Source organism: Astyanax mexicanus, chromosome 14 (assembly GCF_023375975.1).
Source record: "Astyanax mexicanus isolate ESR-SI-001 chromosome 14, AstMex3_surface, whole genome shotgun sequence".
Lineage (NCBI taxonomy): Eukaryota > Metazoa > Chordata > Actinopteri > Characiformes > Acestrorhamphidae > Astyanax > Astyanax mexicanus.
Window position 1 is genome coordinate 32,417,645 of NC_064421.1, and position 18,127 is coordinate 32,435,771.

Sequence of the window (18,127 nt, forward strand, 5' to 3'; positions counted from 1 at the left end):
AACTTCTTATCAATAATATAAATATATAAATTTTATAAGATATTATAATATTGTAATAAAGTCTAATCTAAATCTAGTCTGGCAGGCCTAAACCACACTATACTATTACTACTGTATCCCTCTCAAAAATACAGGGAAATACTAGCAATGTAGTTATGAAAAAGGGATTTTAATTAAAGCTGATCACAGAATTGTTGTTGTGTGACAGTTTTTATTTTGTTTATTTTATTTTAATAAAAAATGCATATTTAAATGTATATGGCAATATAGTATTTGTTTATTTTGTGATAAAAATGGCTGTTTTGATATCAATAAAAAATAATATATATTTTTTTTACTGCATTGCCAAAGTATTGTATCTTGTGAGCTAAAAATTGTGAACAGGACATTTCTATATATCCCCTATATTCCCTATAAGCCAATATTGATTTATATTAATGCATGCATTCATTTATTTGTCATTGTATTTCTGTATTGGAGATCTTGCAACATTACAGTTTCAGCAGTCAGGGAGATAAGCCTCTGACTCAGAGATAGGGCTCACAATGTGTCTCCGTCATTCACATGTGCACACACACACACACACACACACACATATTCACTCACTTATACCCCACTCCCAAACCCTGTGTGGGCTTACAGGGAGATAGAAAATAGAAAACCAGTGACACGTTGAGAATGTCAGTACACACTGTTAAGTGTGTGTGTGTGTGTGTGTGTGTGTGTGTGTGTGTGTGTGTGTGTGTGTGTGTGTGTGTGTAATTGATATAAAGAAAGTTCATCTGTACAGGATGTGACCTGGTACAGGTCAAGCACAAGGGCAACAAGTGAGACACAATCAGAATTACACTGCAGATACAAAAAGACTAATCAGCCTAAACCACTACCAGCCTCTGCCTTTTCTATTAGTGTTAAACACATGAGTAACCCCATGTCAGTAGCTGTGTGTTGTAGCTATGCACTGTAGCTGTGTGTTGTAGCTGTGCAGTGTAGCTATGTGTTGCAGCTGTGTGAGGTACAGTAGAGAGGTCTATGTGTCATACTTGAGTTCCTGTGCGATGGCAGCGATTTGCTCTACTCTGTCCTGATGAGCTGACAGGTCACTCTCGAACGCCTCGTGTTTCCGCAGCATTGCTCGAACTTCCATAAGTGATGCAGACTCGTAGTCCTTCTGAGTCAAAATCTCTTCTTTACCTATCATACACACATACACACACACACACACACACGGGAAAGCATGAGCAACACAGGACTATTCACGTACACTATTCATCAAAAGTCTCAAGACAGCCAGACAACCAGAAGATGTTTTAATATATTAGCAATATATTAAATATTAATATTCCTACAATAGAGAAGAGAACTAAGGCTAACAACAAGCTTGCTAACCTTAGCAACAAGCTAGTTAAAATACTAATGCTACCAGGGAGAGAACTACCATAAGTGATGAGCTAGCTAACCTTAGTGACGAGCTAGCTAAAATACTAATGCTATCAGGGAGAGAACTACCATTAGTGATGAGCTAGCTAACCTTAGCAACGAGCTATAGCTAAAATACTAATGCTATCAGGGAGAGAACTACCATTAGTGATGAGCTAGCTAACCTTAGTGACAAGCTAGCCAAAATATTAATGCTTCCGAGGAGACAACAACCATTAGTGTCAAACTAGCTAACCTTAGTGATGAGTTTAATTAAAAACAATGGAATTTGAATTTTTATTTTTAAATTTCTAATTCGAGACCAGATTTACTTTTAAATCTGGTCTCGGTCTTGGACTTGGTCTCGTTTTTTGCCCGTTCTTGATCTTGTCTTGGACTCGACTACTAAAAGTCTTGGTCTTGACCCGGACTTGACAAGTCCCGGTCTTGGTCTTGACTGGGACTCAGCTCTAGCGGCCTTGACTACAACACTAGCTTATAATTTAATATATTGCAATATAAAGTGATACTGCAAGCAAGGCAATATATTATACATTTTAAATCAAAATGTTTAATCATATTTACTAAATCTGAATTAAAAAAAAAGTTTTTTATGTACAAAACTGCTATCTAGTGGTCGATGTTTAAACAAAACACAAAACAACTACTGTCCGACACATTTAGAAAATGTGTACAGTATTACAACACAAAAATAATAATACAATACAGTTAGTGCTGGACGATATATATCTTAATTTCGATCGATACCATAAAATTATGATTTCGATATGAATATATAAAACATTATATATTCATATAATATTATTTCCCAATATTTAAAGATAAGCATATGATACACAGTACTTTTTGTGTTTTGATTTGTAGACAAAATGCACCAGCAGTTGCAGTTTCTTAAAAAATGCTATTCAAATACTCTTTTTTACCACTCTCTGTAATTAAATGTAGAGTTGGGTCAGTTTTCTCTTTAAGCAGTGATGATATGCTCAGTAAGCATATTGTCTATACTATATATATAAGAAAACATATCATGATACAATAAAATGTTGATATATTGTCCAGCTCTAATACAATATATTAAGAAATTAATCTTATTTTATTACCAGATCCTGAAATAAGTAAACAAGTAAACACCATGTCACATCGTAAACAAGCCACCATGTCACCATGGCCAGAAACTCAAAGGAACGTTTCTACACAAAACGAAAAACAAAACAAGAAATTCTAATAATATAATTATTAATGGCATATTAGTAAGCACAGGTAAGTAAAGCTGCACTCACCTGTGGCCCAGGTCTCATGGCTGGTGGCTTTCTGGCGGAACTTCTCAGCCAGGTGGTCGAGTCTCTGAAGCCTTCGGATCTCAGTGAGCAGCCACTCCTCATAACCCTTTTCTGCCTGCTCCAAACCCTGCCATGCACTCGCTATATCCTACATAAACACACACACACACATTTTATAATGGATTTTTCGCACTATAAAGTGCCCCAGATTTTAAGGTGCACTACCAATTAATGTCTATTTTCTGGTATATTTTCATACATAAGGCGCACTGGACTATATTATACTACACACTAGTACGGCATTGAGGTGTCGCCATGTTTTCCAATGAGCGCTGGATGTTAATTTACACAGATTTCTCTTCTAAAAACTGTTTATTTGGGTGAGTAAAGTGCTTCTGTTTACCTACAGTAAGCTTAAATTTTCAGATATCAAATACAGCGCTAGACTGAAGAACCCTGAGTGTTCTGGTAAGCCAGGCATTTCGATATTTCGATATTACCTAGCATTTCGTCCCACATAGCTTGTTTTAACACGGTAAACATGCAGGCTACAGGCTGATAATACTCGCATCTGAATGGCGAAAGAGCTAGCGCTTAGTGTGTTTAGAGATTAATGCTGCTACAGTAGTGCTAGCCAGAGTCCAATATACTTGTCTCTGATCGACAAAAGTGCTAGTGCTTAGCAGCTTAGTGCTGGAGAACTAAACTGAAACTCCTGTATATCGCTGCACTTCAGTGGAGTGCCTTTACTGCTCCTTATACTGCTCCATAAATTTATACATAAGGTACAATGGATTAAAAGGCACACCGAAGATTTTTGGGAAAATGAAAGGATTTTAAGTGCACCTTATGGTATATGGTCTACGTCCTGTGTGTATCAGCAGGTGCGTGTCTGTATGTGTGCTTGTGCCTGTGTCTCGTACCGACACCATCTTGCCCTCGGAGGGCATGAACGCAGGTCTGTTGCTGATGCGCAGTTTGGTCTGCAGGGTGTTGAAGTTGATCTCCAGCTGGCACTTCTCCTGCACTTTAGGAGGCTTGTGTAGGCGGCGGTAATCACGAAAGTCCTCCAGCTTTTGCTGCATCTGCGTCATGGTCTTCTCCGACATGCGGTTCTCCAGCCACGGCGTGGTGCGTCTGATCCACTCCAACAGCTATAGACAAGAAAAGAGACAAGAGAAACCTTCATTGAACCTGAATAAAAAATATAAGACATAATGTCATTATGTTCCTCAATTAGGTATTAATAGGAAAGACTTGAAATTTGACCAGTTGCTATAGTATGTTATGTACCCTTTTCCTGAATGTACTATATCAATATATAATGTATATGCTGTAAGAGAAGTATGAACCAGTATACAAATTTAAATGATTATTGTATTATTACTATTATTATAACATTGTGGGTCCTATTTCTGCAAGGCAAGCTTGATTTAGGGCACGTCAATGTGTCTTGTGTTTTGCATCATAAAGATGCAAATAAATAGGCTTTACGTGGCTCAAAACATGCAAAATGCATGTACTAAATCTCTTAATTAAATCATGGATGTGTTTCTAGCATAACGTGAAATAAACCAATTAGTGTGTCACTTGCCATTCTCTTTAAGAGCCAGGTGCACTCTGACTTACTATTTTAACAGTATTACTATTTTAACGGTGCATTGCTTCTGTGCTTCTCAACAGAAAAAACTGACCTGCATGTTCACGCTGTGAACATGTGGGAGCAACTCATTTACAGGAACAATAATGTTATTTTATTTTGTTCTGTTAATGGTTGATGTAAAAGTTGCATTTGTGCACTGCTGCTTCTCCATGTGTGTGCAACAAGCAGGGGTGTACACACACTGGGCGCACCTGCATAGCTAAGATAGATATATGGACGTCTTGACTGTTGTCAGGGTTTAAATCAGTCAGTGGTGCACCTGTGTTTTCCATTGCCAAGATAGCAATACACTAGAAATGTACCCGAACACATCTCACTTCCAGACCACCACAGCTATCAGTGTAGATATATTCCTAAATTCTGGTGGAATGTGTAAATATATACTGTTGGTGGGGTATAACATCGCAATGAGCATCTTGACACACTTAGCGCTACGTGCCATTAAGTCAAATCAAGTCAGACTACAAAGTGTTTCCACAGAATATCTGTTTAGCTGTTATTATTTAGTATTGATTATTAACAGTTTTTATCCAAATATTTTCCTGAGATTTTTGACCACATCACCTCACTGGCTCACTTTACCTCACTGGCCAGTCTCTCATACTCTTCCATAAGTTTCTCATTCTCCTGATTCACCCCCAACACTTTACAGATCCTATTAGCAGCTGTTTCAGCCTGGAGAGAGACGACAAAAAGATTTATGGGAATTGGAAAAATAAATATGTTACAGAAAAGAAGTAGTTGTACACAAACACACACAGACAAACACACTACCTGCTCTGCTCCAGCAAAAGCATGATAAAAGCAGGACACATAGGTCATGATGGCTCTTTCATCAGGTTTGGGGGTGTTCACAATGTCTGAAATAGAGAGAACAACATAAACCTTTATTATAGATCTGCAATGGGTCGAACTGTACATAAGTACAGTATTCTATATCTGAATACACATATAACAACACCTGTATTTGTCTTTGTAACTGTGTGAAACATTTTTTTAAACATATACTAGTGCATATAAAAAATGAATGTCATTGAAAAGTTACTTTATTTCAGTAATTCAGTTAAAAACTTGTTGATGATTATGGCTTTGGGTGAAAACCCAAAAATCAGTGTCTAAGAAAATTAGAATATTATATAAGACTGCTTGGTACTTTTGGTAGTGTGTCCTGCTGAAAAATGAAATCTGCATTTCCATAAAAGTTGTCAGCAGAGAGAAGCATGAAGTGCCGTAAGATTTTCTGGGAAAACACTGCAATGATTTAGACTTGATAAAACACAGTGGACCAACACCAGTATGGCTATGATATGATCATTAGTACATTTTGCACTTCATTCGTAAATCAAGTTCAAGCTGCTTGAGGTCTATTGTTTAAATTTTATATTTTATAATGTTTTAATATTCTAATTTCCTGAGACACTGATTTTTCAGTTATCATTGACTGTAAGCCATAAGTATGTAATAAGTAAGTATTATAGTTCATTATAAAACACTAATAGCTCACCTTCAGCATCCAGCATTTTAGGGATGTCAAGATGCTTCTCAGCAATTTCAAATGCCAGATTAAGATTACCCAGAGCATCATCCTGCAGAGACAATGATATGACAAGTTATTAATAGAGGAGTATGCCTAAACAATTTGAAAAGAAAACAGTTTTAAACCATGCAAAAGATTTTTAGTTTAAAACAATGGATAAACTACTCACATACATGCATCTGTGCTCCAACACAATACTAGTTATTTGTTGTACAGTTAGGTCCATAAACATTTGGACAGTGACACAATCTTCATAATATGGCCTCTGCATAGCAACAGACTGCAATTGAAAATACTTTCAGGTTTAATTTAGAAAAAAGGTTTAACAAAATATCCTATGAAATGTTTAGAAATTGCAACCATTTTTCTCCAATGGCCTTTCTTCATGCTTTCTTCTTCCCAAACCTAAAAGTCTGCACTTAAACTGCATATTATTTGTTACATTTCAAATCCAATGTGGTGGCATGCAGAGGCCTAATCATTATTTTTTTATTTTTGAGGATGAGAAGAATGATAATGTCTTCCCAGTTTTTACTCACTGTCAAACAAAGAATGCAAATTACTCACTAACTAAAAACTATGTTTTTTAGGCATCCGCTAATTGCCTAGCGCTTTAATACATCTTTTAATACAATCACATCTACTGTTTTCAAACTTTACATTTCAAACAAGCAGCATCTCCCTCAAGCTGTTCCACATGCATCAGTTTTTGGTAAATTTTTGCCCAAAACTTGCAACTCTGTGGTCAGGAAAACACAACCGGTCTGCCCGACCCATTAGTAGGCAGGATGTTACCAATGAGGTCAGTTGATTTAACAGAACTGGAAATAAGTGTTCTCCTCCAAGTGTGTTTTACCCAATTTTCTACATAATTTTGAAGGTCATATGAAGTTCCTTAAGGAACATTTCCAGGTTCTTTAATTTAAAACTGGGGAGGAACCCATTAATGTGCTTTGAGGAACTATTGAGAAAACTTCAAGATGATTCAAGGAACAAATTTTCTTTCATAACCTTTCCTTGAAGGATTTCTCCAGAGTTCCAAATTAAAGAACCCTTTAAAGTTACTCAAAGTACAGTGCTTATACTTTTAACAGGGTAGAAGGTTAAAGACTAGCACATGCCTACTTTGACATTTTAGATCAGCCATTGACCACTCTTTTCAAACTGCTACTGATTCTGCATCACTAGACATCAGCTAAAAGATTACTGTGCTGACAAATATTATACTAGTTATTACCTATTTTAGCAGTTAACCATGCACTGTGCAGCTTCATGTAAAGTGTGTCGGTGTGTGTTTGCTATCGTGAGGGCATGCACTAATTCTCTTAATTAATCCTGGGTGTGTTTATGGTGTAACCTAAAATAAACCAATTAGTGTGTAACATACCATTTTCTTTAAGAGCCTTTAAAATTATTTTGGCTGTTGTCAGGGTTCAAATCGGTCAGTGGCGCACCAGAAATGTACCTGAACACCCTTGTTTTCAGAAAACCATGCCCATCAGTGATAAAATATATTTCAATACGTTATTTTAAAGGCATAGGCACAAGAGATGAGAATAGACTGTTGACGGGGTACAAGATAGCAATGAGCATTGCTACACACCTTGCACAGGGTGTAAGATAGGGCCTTAGGAGTGATGTGGGGAGGAAATGCTATCACCCCACCTCTAAAACAGCGCAAGAACAATTGTGTTTGCTCGGACTCTGGCTGCTGAGGGTGAACCAACACAATCTGAAATTTGAAAAAATCCTCAAATTGTGATGGCAGCGCTTAAATCTGGAAATTATTATAAAAGGGAAAAAAATAGAGATGAAGCTATACCATTTTCAGAAATGTTCAGACTTGGGTATGCTGTAGACGTTCTAAAGTACATAAAGTACATCCATGGGTCACGTTTTTGTGTGTGTGTGTATGTGTGAGCGTGAGTGTGTGGGAGGGCATTAAGGTCAGCACGCATTGTTCTCAGTATGACATTAAAAAGCTGCAGTGCGGGAAACGGTCAGCTGCAGGAGATCCAGTGGACACCAGGGGCTTCTTGTAGGCACATGCCTAACTCGAGAGCACAGAGCCCGAGCTAAAAACCTCAGGATTACCCCTTACGAGCTTACCTGGAGCCAACCGCAACAGCTGAGAGGGATGAGGGGCATATGAGTGTGTGTGTGGCACGCCATTCCATTCACTCGGCTAAACCGGCTGACCCGGCTGCTCTAAATAAATCCTTAAACTTTAGTGTCTAATTGAATCCCTGACAAACGTCCAGCTCCACCCGCCCAATAAACGATCAGCCATAACATTAAAACCACCTGTATAATCCTGTAGTGGTTCCTGCTGGTTGTGTTTCTTTGGTGCACTTTTGTTGGCTACTGACAGGTTTTAATCACTGCATACCAGGAACACTCCTCAAGACCTGCCGACTTGACCACCTGCGTTGCTTCCAAACACTGGGCCCTATTTTAGTGATCAGCCAATTTAGCACACCAGTCAATTGCATTGAAAAACTGCATTTTTTTTGTCTTTGGTATGGTAAGGGCACAAAAATATGCCTTGTGGAGCTTAAAATGCGCAAAAAGCATGTACCAATTCTCTTAAGTAATCATTGGTGTGTTTTTTTGGTGTAACGTGAAATAAATCAAGTGTGTCACTTGCCATTGTCTTTAAGAGGACTTTGGGAGTGATGGTGTCTTAACAGTGCGGCGCTTTGTGCGTCTTAGCAGAGGATAAATGAGTAATATAGGCTGTTTCTTTTCCTCCACACGTTACAGCAAATCCAGCAGCCTTCCCGAAGTCAGTCAGGACAAAACTGAATGCACGTACATGGTTTTGTTATGACTGTGGCAATGTATTTAGAGTGCCGTGGCCATTAGATAACTACTAGGGGACTTTGGAGTGGTTCAGGTCTGGTGGGCAGCATTCCTTCTGCTGGTTTATCAGAAGGCACAACTGGAGTGCTTGGGACTGCATTCCTGTGTGCTATTCTAGGTTGACATTACTGAGAGTGTCTCCACTACTGTCTTTAGGGAAAAGTTCTATTGTACTGTTATTCCCTCTGTTAGTGCTCAGGAAGAGTAAAGGAATATATGGTGGAATAGCCCTGATTGTGTCTTGGCATGATCTTTACACACTGTTTGGGGTTTACCTTATGCCACTCTTGATGCAGAAAGTCAAGCTTGAGGCCTGGCTTTAAATCCCTATCCGGATGGGATTAGTTTCTCAGGGGGACGTCTGTGAAAAATATTTTACACTTTTATTCAGTGATAAAACTCTTGCCTCCAGACTGCAATTGAAAAAAAACAGGAGGACGAGTATGTTTTTTGGCTTACTCGGTCAAGTAGCTGCTATTTGTCATTCTTTTTGTAGGTCACTTGACCGTCAACCTGCAGTTGCTGACAGACATTCAAATAAGTTGACAGACCTGAAACCCATTGGAAACCTGTTGAATGTATTCAAGAGGAAAATGGATGATCACAAGCCATGAAACAAAGCAAAACTGCTTGAACTTTTGCACCAGGAGTGACATAAGGTATCTATGTTCATTTTACTCAAATACTACCAGAGAAACTAATAATTTTAAAGTAGTCTCTTATTCTTGTTCTTATTTTTTTTCCGGAGCTGTGTATTTAACAAAGAACTGTTAAAAAGAGTTGGGTGGATCAGCAAGTCACAATACAACAAGCAGAAAGTTATTGCACAGCAAACTGTTAGCATTAACTTCAAATTACAGTTGTTATTTTAGGAGATTATTACAAATTTTTAGATTGTGATGTTAATAATTTGGGGATCGCACGCAAGACCTTGTTGAGCTTGGCGTAGTCGATGAGGTCAGGCCTGTGCCTGTGTATGAGTGCGCAGAATGCTAGGCCATCCTTCCAGCTTTAACATACAGGGGAAATTCAAGTCATATTAATGGTAACATAACATATTAGCACCTATATTTCTGTTAAATACAATAATAAGGGCACTGTGTACACTGTGTATCTGATTAAAATGTAGTCAAATCTACTGAAGCAAAATTACCCATCCAGGAATGTATTTCATACAAAAAGAATTTAAACAATAGCTTGAGTTACATTTAGCCTTTGTAACCTTAAAAATAATACAAGTATACATTTTCTCAACTTGCAATTAATAACTCATAAAAAGAGACATTCCAAATGTGAAATGTAGCTTTAGTGAGAGACATCCACAATATTTCCAAATGATCCAGATACAGATCCAAATCCAGACTTCAGCACAGTGGAGAATGTTCTTGGTTTGGAATTTTTGCTAACTTTTCCTCACCTGACATGGAAGTTCTGTACATTGACGTTCCTGTAGGGGGCGGTCTTTCTCTGGCACCACAACAGCAGACCTTCTTTAGCCGAGGTTTCTGGAATCACACAGCACGACAAAGGATTATGTTTAGGTGCTGTTCATTATTCCCTTTTTTGAAGATTTTTACTTAATCAGACCAAAACCTAAAAAAACTGATCAAAGTTTTAAGAAGTGAACCACATAGACCTGGATGCTATTAGCACACAGATACCTTAAGCTCTTTCATGTCATCAAAGTACCTACATTCTGCGGTTTGCTCTCTTAAAGGAGACATCTGGTGTGAAATGGACTTGAGTTGTAGTGAAACCTTTGTTGAATATCTCACCTTCTTTCTCTCCCAGCGTTCAGAAACACAGTGCTTTTAGCTGATGCTCCCAACAGGCTTACAATGCTAGTAATAGGGGCATAGTGTTACCCATGCAAAGGAATCACTAATTTTACACCATTAACAAGCTCAATGTAGCTCTAGGCTTCATTGGTAGAATTTCCAATCAGTCTGTTCCCCAAGCGTATCAATTAGCTCATGCTCATCAGTTGACATCAGTCAACTTAAGTCTTTTTTTAATAAACTGTATCTGTGTACTTTTAAAGTTATCAGTGCCTCATTTTAAATGTTAGAACCCTCAGAATTCTACCAATGACATGCGGAGATACTTTGAGAGTGTTATTGGTGTAAAAATAGCCATTTCACTTCATCTCAAGTCCATTTTACACCAGATTTCTAACTTAAGAGAGCAAACTGCAGAATGTAGGAGAATCAGCTATAAAAGCTATTTAAAAACATCAGAGTGCTGGAGGTGAATGGAGGTGGACTATCCTACACAGTTTTTACTTATGACCATGCATCAGTAAACCCAAGTCAATTTTACACTAGATTTCTCCTTTAACTAATCTACCCAGTGTTTTTATCTGTGTATGCTACACAAATGGCATTTACCAAGTCTATACATAGTTACTGGGAAATAGAGCTGAAAATGAAATATAAGTCTTACCCTTGTTTGATTAATTAAACTTACAGACCAAAATACATACTCAACATTTAAGAACATTTGTTTCTCAGCTCTGTAACCTGTGTTGAAGTTGCCAATGTGCTCTGCACTTCCACTGGTAGTCATTAAACTGGTAGAACAATAATCATGAGCCTACACATCACTATTTTGATACCTTCCACAGAGATGTCCTGAATGGCAAATCGGAGAATGATGGTCCAGATCATTCCGAGGGTCATCTTAACATTGCCATCCACAATTTCTGCAGATTACAGACATAAAAACACAGTCACAGACCAGAAAAACACCCAACAGTTCACGTGAAGGGCTCCATTCCACTCCCAGAAGATAGTAGATAGTGGACTGAAAGAATACCTTCAGCTCCGATTGAAACAAGCTTGACTCCTTTGCTGGTGATGAATTCGAGAGCTTTGTTGACGTTGGCAATCTTGTGAAATCGCATCTTGCCTCGGTCAGGCTTGGGTAACCTCTCTCCTACAACAAGTGTTTGGGATAAAAACAAAAGAAGGTTTTATTTGCTACCCAAAATCACAATTAAAAGTACAGGTGTCTTCTATGTATTATATGAAATGATAACCATGATAAACGTAAAATAAATGATAAATTATTCTTGATTCAGGACCAACTTTTTTCCTAGAATTTCCTGCTTGTAACCACCACTGTGGTTAGATCTATATAGCTTCTCAAAACGGGATTAGTTGCTCAGGGGGTCGTGTGGTCATTTTCTCTTTTACCATGTACGTGTTTTTCTCTAATGTCCTCTGAGAAAATTACAGGCTGAATTCTCTCATCTACTCTCATCCAGACATCACTTTTGCGTCACCTTGCGTTTAATCAAATAGCTATTTGTCCTCTATAGCACCGTAATTACACTTTGGGTGCGCGTTTCCACGGAGATCCACGTAAACACAACAGTGAATGGAAATGGAGGAGCTACTGAATGCGATGTCATGTGACCGTGAAAGCCAGAAAACTCAGTGGTCCTCCTGTTTTTTCAATTGCAGACCGGATTCAAGAGTTTATCACTAAGTATAATATTTTTCATAAACGTTCCCCTGACAAACTAATCCTGTCCAGATAGAGCTTTTAGTATTGTGAGGGAGCAAAAAAAATGCCTTGCACAGCTCGTGATGCGCAAAAGGCATGTGCTAATTCTCTTAATTAATCATGAATGTGTTTTGGGTGTAACATGAAATAAAACAATGAGTGTGCCAGTTGTCATTGCCTTTAAGAGTCAGGTGTGCTCTGACTTTTGCGCATTCATATCTTAACAGTGCAGTGCTTTGTTCATCACTGCGTGCTCACACTGTGAAGGTACACCAGCAGCTCATTTAAGGGAAAAGCAATGTTATTTTATTCTTTATTCTGTTTATTGTTGAGTTAAAAGTCGAGTTTGCACTCTGTATACACCTGTGACAGTGGGACTGTACTAAACACCTGAATTCAATGATTAAAACCGTGTAAACCCAATACCATCCTCCACACTGTGCATGTTTCTCAAGATTATCTGTAAATGGTCAGAGAAAACTGTATCTTATCTACTACCTACTACATCATATCTACTATCTACTACACTAACAGCTTCCAATATGACTGCTTACAAATGTACAGAGTGCCACACAACATCTAACATCTTTTTAAATGACATAAAGTATTCAGTACAGGTTGTGTGTAAGCATAGGTGTGGGTTTACCTGAGATGACCTCAAGCAGTAGCATGAGCTTGAGGCCATTTCTGAAGTCCTCCTCGATGTTCTCAATCTGAGTGCCAGCCTTTCGGAGATGAGAGTTGCACCACGCAGTAAATGTCTAGGAAAGAGACATTACAAAAGTCAAACCTACACAAGTATATACATAACTCCACCATTTTACACCCTGCTGTTTGAGCTAGGCCATCAGTTTGGGATGTTTTAGTATATTACTAATTACTGTTGACACCCTGACAGAATTCCTTTTCAGGTGGAGGATCTGTTTTCTTCACAATGGGCTCTATTTTACAGATCTGTAGGCAAGCCATCAACCGTGCACTATGCAGCTTGATTTGTGTCAGTGTGTCTTTTTTATCGTAATAACTAGAAAAGTACTCCTTGCACGACTTGAAACAAGAAACAGGCATGTAACTAATTCTCTAAAAAAATACTGTAATTTGAAGAGCCATGTCATCTGCTGGTGTTGATCCACTCCGTGAAATCAAGTCTAAAGTTAGAACAGTGTTTTCCCAGCACTTCATGATTCCCTCTTCTGACAGCTTTAATGGAGATTTAGATTTCATTTTCCAGCAGGACTTGGCACACTACCCACACTGCCAAAAGTACCAATTGGTATTATATAATATTCTAATTTTCTGAGATACATTTTTTTGGGGGGGTTTTCATTGGCTGCAAGTCATAATCCTCAACAATAAAAGAAATAAACGCTTACATTAGATCATTTTGTGTGTAATACATCTATATAATATACGAGTTTCACATTTGAATTTAATTACTGAAATAAAGTAACTTTTCAATGATATTCTAATTTTTAAAACTTTTTTCAAAGTTGAATAGAAAAAAAATAATATCTTGCATTCATATTGTTTGGAATTAGCTAAAAGTCAAAGGAATATTTCATTATCTGTTCTGTCACTTTTTTCTGATTTGCCTTGCACATAGCATTATCTACACCAATGCAAAGAACTAATCATATTTACAAATCGAGGAACTATTAAGAAACTGTTTTACTCTTAAGCCTCCACAACACATACAGACAAGAATAAATAAAGACATATCTAAATACCTCTGGTTCAGCGTGCGCCAGCACACAGCATATGACATGACATCCTAAACCCCAAGAGAAGTGTTTAAGATGTTACAAAGTCTCTAGTTAAAACCTCAATATCCAGGAGACATGGCACTGTACATATGCCAGTTTCAGAATATCGGTCCTGAGTGTCTTACATAAACAATATTACACAAACACATGCTAAAAAAATCATACTATAAATAACAGAGATAAGCAAACTGTAGTACCTCATTACACAAGACTAGTTTTGAAGATATTTGGCTTTATTGACTGGTTTTGGCTCGTAATTATAAGTAATGTTCTAACAGCCATTAAAAAGCCCTTATTTCTATACATTTCTAATACTGACAGAATTTGGGTAACATGAATGTAGCATGATCATTTAGTAGTCCAGAACTTCCCACTTGTAGCCTAGCTGTCTAAAATGCTAGCTGACTGAAGCACTGTGAAGCATGAGAGTATGGAAAATATTTATCCATCCTGACACTGACATCACCTCTCTAAAGCAGATGCTAGTCATACACTAATAACATTATAAAGACAGGAGGGGAAAGCACTGGTTGTAAATCTTCAGTAGGCTTTCCTCTGACTGATCCTCAGGATTTCTTTGGCAACATCTAGGACCACAATAACCAGTAACAGTTGTACATATTAGGGGTGGGGTGTAGCAGATCGTATCATACGCAATAATATCGCCAACATTTTTAATATAATAATCTAATTTTAATTTCATATCAAACTATAATTTATGGAGAAGTAAAGCCACTCTGCTATAGTACAGCATTATAAAGGAGTTTCAGTGTAGTTTTTCTTCAGCACCGAGTCTAGAGCAGTATTAGCATTAGCCGCTATCCGCACTAAGCACTAGCTCCTTCAATGTGAGTATTATAAGCCTGTAGTCTGCGTGTTTACCGTGTTAAAACAAGCTAGCCAGTGCCCTAGCTCACCAAAACACTCAGGGTTCCTCAGTGTAGCGCAGTCAGGCAGCTAGCACTAGCGGCTACTGTTAATGCTCCAGAAATTTGAAAATCTAAGCTTACTGTAAACAAACAGAAGCGCTTTACCCACCCAAATAAACAGTTTTCGAGAGAGAAATCTATGTACATTAGCAGCACTCAATTGACTTTAAAAGAAAATTATTTTTAAGAATTACAGTTTTGTTTACTTAACTTAGCTTGTAAATAGACCATAAAAAGACATTTAATGATAGTGCACCTTATTATCCCGTGCGCCTACTAGTTTGAAAAATACATTTTAGAGTAATAAATGTGGGCCATCAGGGTAAAAATAAAATTGTCATATTGCCATGAATATCGTTTTTTTTTTAATTGTCTGAAATATTGTGAAATATTGTGGCTATTATTATAAGGAGGCTATTTTTAAAATGTTAGAAGTAAAAAGATCAGATAATTATGTGAAAATGTAAGGAGTAGAAGTAAAAAGTACTTAGAAAAATAAAATAAAGTATTTATAACCCACATAAAGTATTTGTACTTCATTACTTGACAATTCTGTGTATGTGTGTGTGTGTGTGTTTGTGGGACGTATGTACAGAACAGGGCTTGTTTCTAAAGCCGCTGAAGCAATACTGGACCGGGTGAAGTCATCGCAGGGCAGATCAAAGCTCCCCATTTCAGTCCAGAGCACATTCCTTACGAGGTAAGGGGGTAAATTTAGCCTACTGTGCTGGGTCTGCTTTGATAAGAGAACCTGGGGATCCAGGCCTCAGGTGGGGGTGGGGATGCTGGTGGGGGAAGGGGGCTTGTGAAAGTATGTTACTGATCGGATGGGAAAGAATTTCATTCATTCATGGAGAGTGTGCTGGTTCAGAGATGTAGGGGCAGACTGGGTGGTGTGATGTGAGGGGGAACTAAAGAACTGTAGGCCAGTGATGATACAAAGTCCTCCAGACTTTCCATGTACTTTTTTATGTTTTATTTGCCTACGCTTCACTCACAAACTTGTCTAACTTTGTAGCAGACCGCCCAAGGCGTGTTTGGTCTATGAAGTTTGCTTCTTTAGATTGCTAATAGATCTTACAAGCAGCGGACGTTAATGATTAAAAATTATAATTCTCCATTTTTTTGCTATGTTTATGTTAAAATGTCTGGATTTATACTAGTTCATCGCCAAAAAAATAGAATCTCATTTTAAAAATTACTTTATTTTAGTAATTCAGTTCAAAATGTTTAACTCATACAGGTGCTGGTCAACGAATTAGAATAATTTGAAATAGTGCAATCATGAAATTCTTTGAATGCATTTTCTGTGCAGAAAGCAAATCAGGTGTTCACCGCACCTGTCCTACTCGTTAGACTAATCACAGAACTCGTTACCTGGAAAAAAATTTGCTCAGCTGAGCTTTCCAAAAGGCCCATTTAGGCCATTTAACTGTGACACTGTTGTTTTATTGAATTAGAATAATGGAGAAACCGTTTCATTGAATTAGAATAAATGCTCGAATTTTTGTTTTCTGTGAAGAGTGTTCACTGTGCAGTATAAAGTCAGGGTTGAGTAGAATTTCTAATTTGTAAAATCAATCATGGGTAAGCAGCGCGACCTCTCAACCGGAATAGTGGCTCAAATTCAAGCCCTTCGCCAACAAGGCTTGACCCAAACTAAAATTGCTGAGCAGCTCGGCAAGAAAAACTGCAGCAAGCGCACCAACTGTTCCGGCGTCCGATAAACTTCTGCTCGCGACAACAAGCAGCTGAGAAAGATCGCAGTCAGCAACCGGTTCAAGTCCACTTCCGAGCTCACCGACTTGTGGAACAAGCAGACCGGCACTGACGTCTCCAGATCAACCACTTACCGTCGTCTGCGCGAACTCGGCTTCAAATCTCGCGTTCCAGCAGTAAAACCGATGCTGAACAAGAAACAAATGGAGAAACGGCTGAAATCGATGCCGCGGAGACTTCAGGCAGTCATACAAGCCAAGGGGGCAGCCACAAAATACTGAGAAAGTGATGATTGTAATTATAATAAAAATTATTCTAATTCAATGAAACGGTTTCTATATTATTCTAATTCAATAAAACAACAGTGTCACAGTTAAAAAATGTTTCCAGGTAACGAGTTCTGTGATTAGTCTAACGAGTAGGACAGGTGCGGTGAACACCTGATTTGCTTTTTGCACAAAAAATGCATTCAAAGAATTTCATGATTGCACTATTTCAAATTATTCTAATTCGTTGACCAGCACCTGTATATAATATAGATGTATTATACACAGTGATCTATTTTAGGAGTTTATTTATTTTATTGTTGATTATTATGGTTTACAGACAATGAAAACCCAACAATCAGCATCTTCATAAAAGAGGGAAGCATGAAGTGCTGTGAGATTTTCTGGGAAAACAATGCACTGACTTTGGACGTGATATAACACAGTGGAACAACACCAGCAGATGACATGACTCTCCAAACCTTCATTGACCATCAGAAAATTTGCATTTCATTTGGAAATCAAGGGAGCAGAGTCTGGAGGAAGAGTGGAGAGACACACAGTACAAACTGCTTGAGGTCTAGTGTGAAGTTTCCACAATCTGTGATGGTTTGAAGAGTCATGTCATCTGCTGGTTTTGGTCCACTGTGCACTATCAAGTCCAAGGTCAGTGCAGCTTTTACCAGAAAATCTTGCAGCACTTCATACTTCCCTCTGCTGACAACTTTTATGGAGATGCAAATTTCATTTTCCAGCAGAACTTGGCACATTGCCCACAGTGCCAAAAAAGATTTTTGGGTTTTCATTGGCTGTAAGCCATAACCATTAACAATCTGAATCAGGTTACACAGGCAGGTAATTTGGCCCACATCCGGAGCCTCATTTCACATCTGGATCAGTTCCGGACAGGAGGCCTAAAACTCTGGCCAAGATATGTATCTCCTCCGACCTGCATCCATATGCCCATAGGCCTGGATCCGCATCTCCTAAAATTATTAATATTATACATAAATTATAATACATAAATTATTGGAATCTTATCACAAACCGGACCTGGACTGTAGCCGGGCCACATCCACTAAACGGTCTTGACTGTTATGCGGATCAGCCATAGCAAAAACGGATCCGGATCTGAGTCGCCTGCTGTCTGGGTGGCCGTTA

The 18,127-nt window shown here is 38.1% G+C and overlaps 1 protein-coding gene across 1 annotated transcript in view; it reads right to left on the reverse strand.

Annotated features, from left to right (window-relative positions):
- actn2b (actinin, alpha 2b) overlaps window positions 1–18,127 on the reverse strand; it is a 32,805-nt gene that overhangs the window by 11,134 nt on the left and 3,544 nt on the right. The window contains exons 2-12 of the mRNA XM_007244596.4: window positions 12,936–13,050; window positions 11,597–11,716; window positions 11,397–11,483; window positions 10,200–10,287; window positions 9,713–9,791; window positions 5,888–5,969; window positions 5,158–5,243; window positions 4,966–5,058; window positions 3,644–3,874; window positions 2,721–2,868; window positions 1,044–1,194 (exon numbers count right to left, since the gene is read on the reverse strand). Coding sequence (XP_007244658.2) covers window positions 1,044–1,194; window positions 2,721–2,868; window positions 3,644–3,874; window positions 4,966–5,058; window positions 5,158–5,243; window positions 5,888–5,969; window positions 9,713–9,791; window positions 10,200–10,287; window positions 11,397–11,483; window positions 11,597–11,716; window positions 12,936–13,050 — 1,280 coding nt within the window. The remainder of the gene's footprint in view (window positions 1–1,043; window positions 1,195–2,720; window positions 2,869–3,643; window positions 3,875–4,965; window positions 5,059–5,157; window positions 5,244–5,887; window positions 5,970–9,712; window positions 9,792–10,199; window positions 10,288–11,396; window positions 11,484–11,596; window positions 11,717–12,935; window positions 13,051–18,127) is intronic.